This window comes from Octopus bimaculoides, chromosome 1, assembly GCF_001194135.2.
Source record: "Octopus bimaculoides isolate UCB-OBI-ISO-001 chromosome 1, ASM119413v2, whole genome shotgun sequence".
Classification (NCBI taxonomy): domain Eukaryota; kingdom Metazoa; phylum Mollusca; class Cephalopoda; order Octopoda; family Octopodidae; genus Octopus; species Octopus bimaculoides.
Window position 1 is genome coordinate 182,583,140 of NC_068981.1, and position 4,831 is coordinate 182,587,970.

The 4,831-nt window shown below is 39.3% G+C and overlaps 1 protein-coding gene across 1 annotated transcript in view; it reads left to right on the forward strand.

The window, feature by feature from the left end:
• The window catches only part of LOC106884441 (acyl-coenzyme A thioesterase 8), a 20,205-nt gene extending 16,029 nt beyond the window's left edge, over positions 1-4,176 (forward strand). The window contains exons 5-6 of the mRNA XM_052973139.1: positions 1,628-1,822; positions 2,818-4,176. Of these exons, the coding sequence (XP_052829099.1) occupies positions 1,628-1,822; positions 2,818-2,927 (305 nt within the window). The 3' untranslated portion in view covers positions 2,928-4,176. The remainder of the gene's footprint in view (positions 1-1,627; positions 1,823-2,817) is intronic.
• The last annotated feature ends 655 nt before the right edge of the window (positions 4,177-4,831 follow it).

Below are 4,831 nucleotides of genomic sequence, written 5' to 3' on the forward strand. Positions count from 1 at the left end.
GTATGGCTCAGTGGTTAGAGCGTCGAGCTTACAATTGCGAGGTTGTGAGTTCGAATCCCGGACCGGGCTGCGTGTTGTTCTTGAGCAAGACACTTAATTTCACGTTGCTCCAGTTCACTCAGCTGTAGAAATGAGTTGCGATGTCACTGGTGCCAAGCTGTATCGGCCTTTGCCTTTCCCTTGGATAACACTGGTAGCGTGAAGAGGGAAGGCCGGTATGCATCGGCGACTGCTGGTCTTCCATAAACAACCTTGCCTGGACTTGTGCCTTGGAGGGTAACTTTCTAGGTGCAATCCCATGGTCAGTCATGACCAAAGGGGGTCTCAGCATATATACAATGGGCTTCTTTCAGTTTTTGTCTGAGAAGGCTTTGATTGGCTCGAGGCTATAGCAGAAGACATTTGCCCAAGGTGCCATGCAGTTGGACTGAACCCGGAATCATGGGCTTAATTTCTTTGGGGTTGAATATACTGTTTAGGTAAGAAGTACCAACATAAATATCTGTTGAATTTAGCGGCAAGAGTTGGCAGTTCTCTTACACTGTGCATAGGAGGGAGGGTTGAGACTGTAACAAAAGCAAGGTTCTCCAAACTCTTGAAGTTATACCCATGCACAGTCATGGTGGTGTGGTAAGAAATTTTATTTCTCACCCACATGGTTCCAAGTTCAACTCCATTGCATGGCACCTCGAGTGTCTTCTACTATAGCCCCAAACCAAAACTTGAGAGTGGATTTGCTAGACGGAAGCTGAAAGGAACTCATCATATAAATGGCACATAAAAAGCACCATTTAAGCGTGGCTGATGCTAATGCTGCCTGACTGGTACCTGTGCTGGTGGTACGTAAAAAGTACCATTCGAGTGTGGCACATAAAAAGCACCCACTACACTCTCAGAGTGGTTGGTGTTAAGAAGGGTATCCAGCTGTAGAAACATTGCCAGAACAGATTGGTGCCTGGTGCAGCCTCCCGGTTTGTCAGTCCTCAGTTAAACCATCCAACCCATGCCAGCACGGAAAGCAGACATTAAACGATGATGATAATGACGTGTGTCTGTTTGTGTCCTCTCCCACCATGTAACAACTGGTGTTGGTTTATTTACATCCCTGCAATTTAGTAGTTCAGCAAAAGAAATCAGCACAAAGTACCAGACTTGACAAAACTTTAGTACTAGGGTCAATTTCTGAGCTTAAAACCCTTCAAGGTGGTGCCCCAACACAGCTGCAATCCAATGACTGAAACAAGTAAAAGATAAGACTTCAAAGATATTTAAAGGCAAATACGTAGCAATTATCTTATTATTTTGATATAACAACAAAATTTACTAATATTTAATATCACATGTTTTTGTATGTGTACCAGTGGCATGTAAAAAGCACCATTCGAATGTGGCCGATGTCAGTGCCACTTGACTGGCTCCCATGCTGGTGGCATGTAAAAAGCACCCACTTCACTCTTGGAGTGGTTGGCGTTATGAAGGGCATCCAGCTGTAGAAACCTTGCCATATCAGATTGGAGCCAGGTGCAGCCTCCTGGCTTGTCAGTTCTCAGTCAAACCGTCCAACCCATGCCAGCATGGAAAGCGGACGTTAAACATAATGATAATGATGATGTGTTCAATGTTTCAGGTGAAATGAATCAAAATTGGCACAGGTGTAATCTTCTATACCTATCTGATTACATCCTACTCACAACTTCGCTCCTACCAAACAAAGATCCATTTATGAAAACCTTTCTAGTTTCGTTGGATCACTCGGTATGGTTTCACAATGATATTGATGTTAATGAATGGTTGCTTTATGAAACAGAAAGTTCTTACGCAGGTAAGTACAAATTATTTTCTTTTCTTTTCTTCCTTTTTTATGACAGCAAACTGGCAGAATTGTTACTATGCTAGGCATTTCATTTGTCTTTACATTCCAAGTTCAAATTCTGCCAAGGTCGACTACATTTCTTCCTTTTGGTGGGGTTGATAAAATAAGCACCAGTTGAGCTCTGGAACTAATGTAACCGACTTAACCCATCCCCGAAATTGCAGGCCTTGTGCCAAAATTTGAAATCAATATTTTTGTTCCTTTTTCATCACCATAGGCAGTCATGGCTATGTGGTTAGGAATCCCACTTCAGTCACATGATTTTGGGTTCAGTCCTACTGTATGGCCCTTGGGTAAGTGTCTTCCTACAATGCCCCGGGCTGACAGATACTTTGTAAGTAGACTTGGTAGATGGAAACCAAAAGAAAAATTTTGTATGTATGAGTCTGTCTGCCACCATCATTTGATAACTGGTGTTAGTTTGTTGATGTCCTCATAACTTAGCAGTTCAGCAAAAGGATCACTAGAATAAGTCCTGGGCGAGCTGGCAGAAATGTTAGCACGCCGGGCAAAATGCTTATCCGCCAAGGTCGACTTTGCCTTTTATCCTTTAGGGGGTCGATTAAATAAGTACCAGTTACGGACTGGGGTCGATATAACCAACTTAATCTGTTTGTCTCCTCTGTGTGTAGCCCCTTGTGGGCAGTAAAGAAATAAGAATAAGTCCTGGGGTGAACTTTTTCAACCAAACCTGTCGAGGTGGTGCTCCAGCACAGGCACAATCCAATAAGTGAAAAAAAAACCCAGATACATTAGCTTCCATTTACAACTGGTACCTAAATCTATCAAACCTGGTAACATTTTAATTACACAAATAATAGATGCTGTAAGACAGGTTTAGCCAAACATGCTGCATTTCTCTTAACTCATCATTACAATTTATTTTTCTGGGATACATTTAAAAGATTTATTACCAATGTTCTTTCTTTCTTAAATGTTGACAGGTAATGGACAGAGTTTCAATACTGGACGCTTCTGGTCTAAAGATGGCACTTTGCTTGCAACAATTTCTCAGTCTGGCATGGTCAGAAAACTGAAGGAGGCATCTCTATAAAGTCACATCCTTTATGGAAATATATTTGGATAACCATATTTCAATGTGCATAAGGAACCTCCTAATTTTGGGGGCTTAAAATTTGGAAAAATGGTTTCGTATTCCATACTTTTTTTGAAGGTCTTGTAAGAAATTATATTATCCATGTTTAAGAAACCCCTAAATTTTTTTAAGCTAATTAAAAAAAAAAAAAGATTGCTTATACACGTTAAAATATAGTATACAGGTTTTCAGTGATTTGAAATTAATTACTAGAGTACCTTCGTAAGTCACAATGGTCCAGAATAATTAAGGTTGATAGATCTAGGCAAACTGAGACAAAATGTTTCTACACCAATCAGAGAGACAGCCTTAATTATCTGTAATATACTCTATTTCTTCACACTAACCTTTAAATATTCTGCTCTGAGATTTTACATAACCAAATTATTAATTATAATTATATCTCTCCAACATATCGTTAACCTTTCTTCACTTGACATGAAGCTACATCAATACTATTCCTTAAGTTAAGGACTCATCTTGCAAGTTAGTTGGCAAACTTGCTACTGCTGGCGCCATGTAAAAAGCACCCTGCACACTGAAGTGGTTGATGCTAAGAATGGCATCCAAAGCAGACATTGGAGCACAGTGTAATCTTTGGACTTGGATCTTGTTATATTGTCCAACCCATGCTGGCATGGAACATAGATGTTAAATAATGATGAATTAGACACTGTGTGTGTGTGTGTGTGTGTGTACACATATACATACTGGGCCATTGAAGAGGTTTAAGTGAATATCATCACTGTTTAACATCCGTTTTCCATGCTGGCATGGGTTGAATAGTTTGACTGAGATCTAGAGAGCCACCAGCTGCACCAGCCTCCAATATGATCTGGTAATATTTCTACAGTTGGATGCCCTTCCTAATCCCAACCACTCCAAGAGTGTAGTTGGTGCTTTTTACGTTCCACCAGCACAGGAGCCAGTCAGGCAGGCCGCCAATAACGAAACATGAGCTTTCAAGCTTATGAATCAGCAACTTGTATGTAAAATTCACTCATTTCTGAAAGAAGTGTGAATTACTAGGAGACTTTTGTAAATTCAACTGAATAAAAAAAAAAATTTTTTTTTTAATAAATGCAAACATTTTGAACAGTGATGTTGTAAACTACGCAGATTCAAAGTGAAATTTTAAAAAATCAATTTTTGAGTTGCAGAAAGCAAAATTGAAGACAAAACTGAATAAAGAGGAAAATTAAACTTTTATTGATTTTGTTATTTAATTTCCATTTAATTCAAAATTCAATTTCAAATGAAGTCCCAAATTCAGCATATCTAAGTGAAGAACTAAACAGAAATGCTCATAACAGCCTAAAATATATTACAAAATATATATTTTTTTAACCTCTATTTTATCCATATCCTAAGTGCAGACCTGGCTGTGTGGTAAGAAGTTTGGTTCTGGGTTCAATCCCACTGCATGGCATGTTGACCAAGTGTCTCTTTATAACCTTGGGCCAACCAAAGCCTTGCAAGTGAATTTAGTAGATAGAAACTGAAAGAAGTCCATTGTATGTATGTGTGTTTATCCTCCACCACTGCTTGACAACCAGTGTTGGTATGTTTATGTCCCTGTAACTCAAAATAAGTACAGGCATTAAAAGAAGAAAATAATGGGATTGATTCATTTGATTAAAAATTCTTCAAGGTGGTGCCACAGCATGACTGAAATGTATAGAAGTTAAGATCATCTTTGAGTTTTTCTATATACCCAACAGAATATATTAAAATAAGTGGAATAATTCTATGCATATCTATGGAATTCAGTGGAGGCGCAATGGCCCAGTGGTAGGGCAGCGGACTCACGGTCATAGGATCGCGGTTTCAATTCCCAGACCGGGTGTTGTGAGTGTTTATTG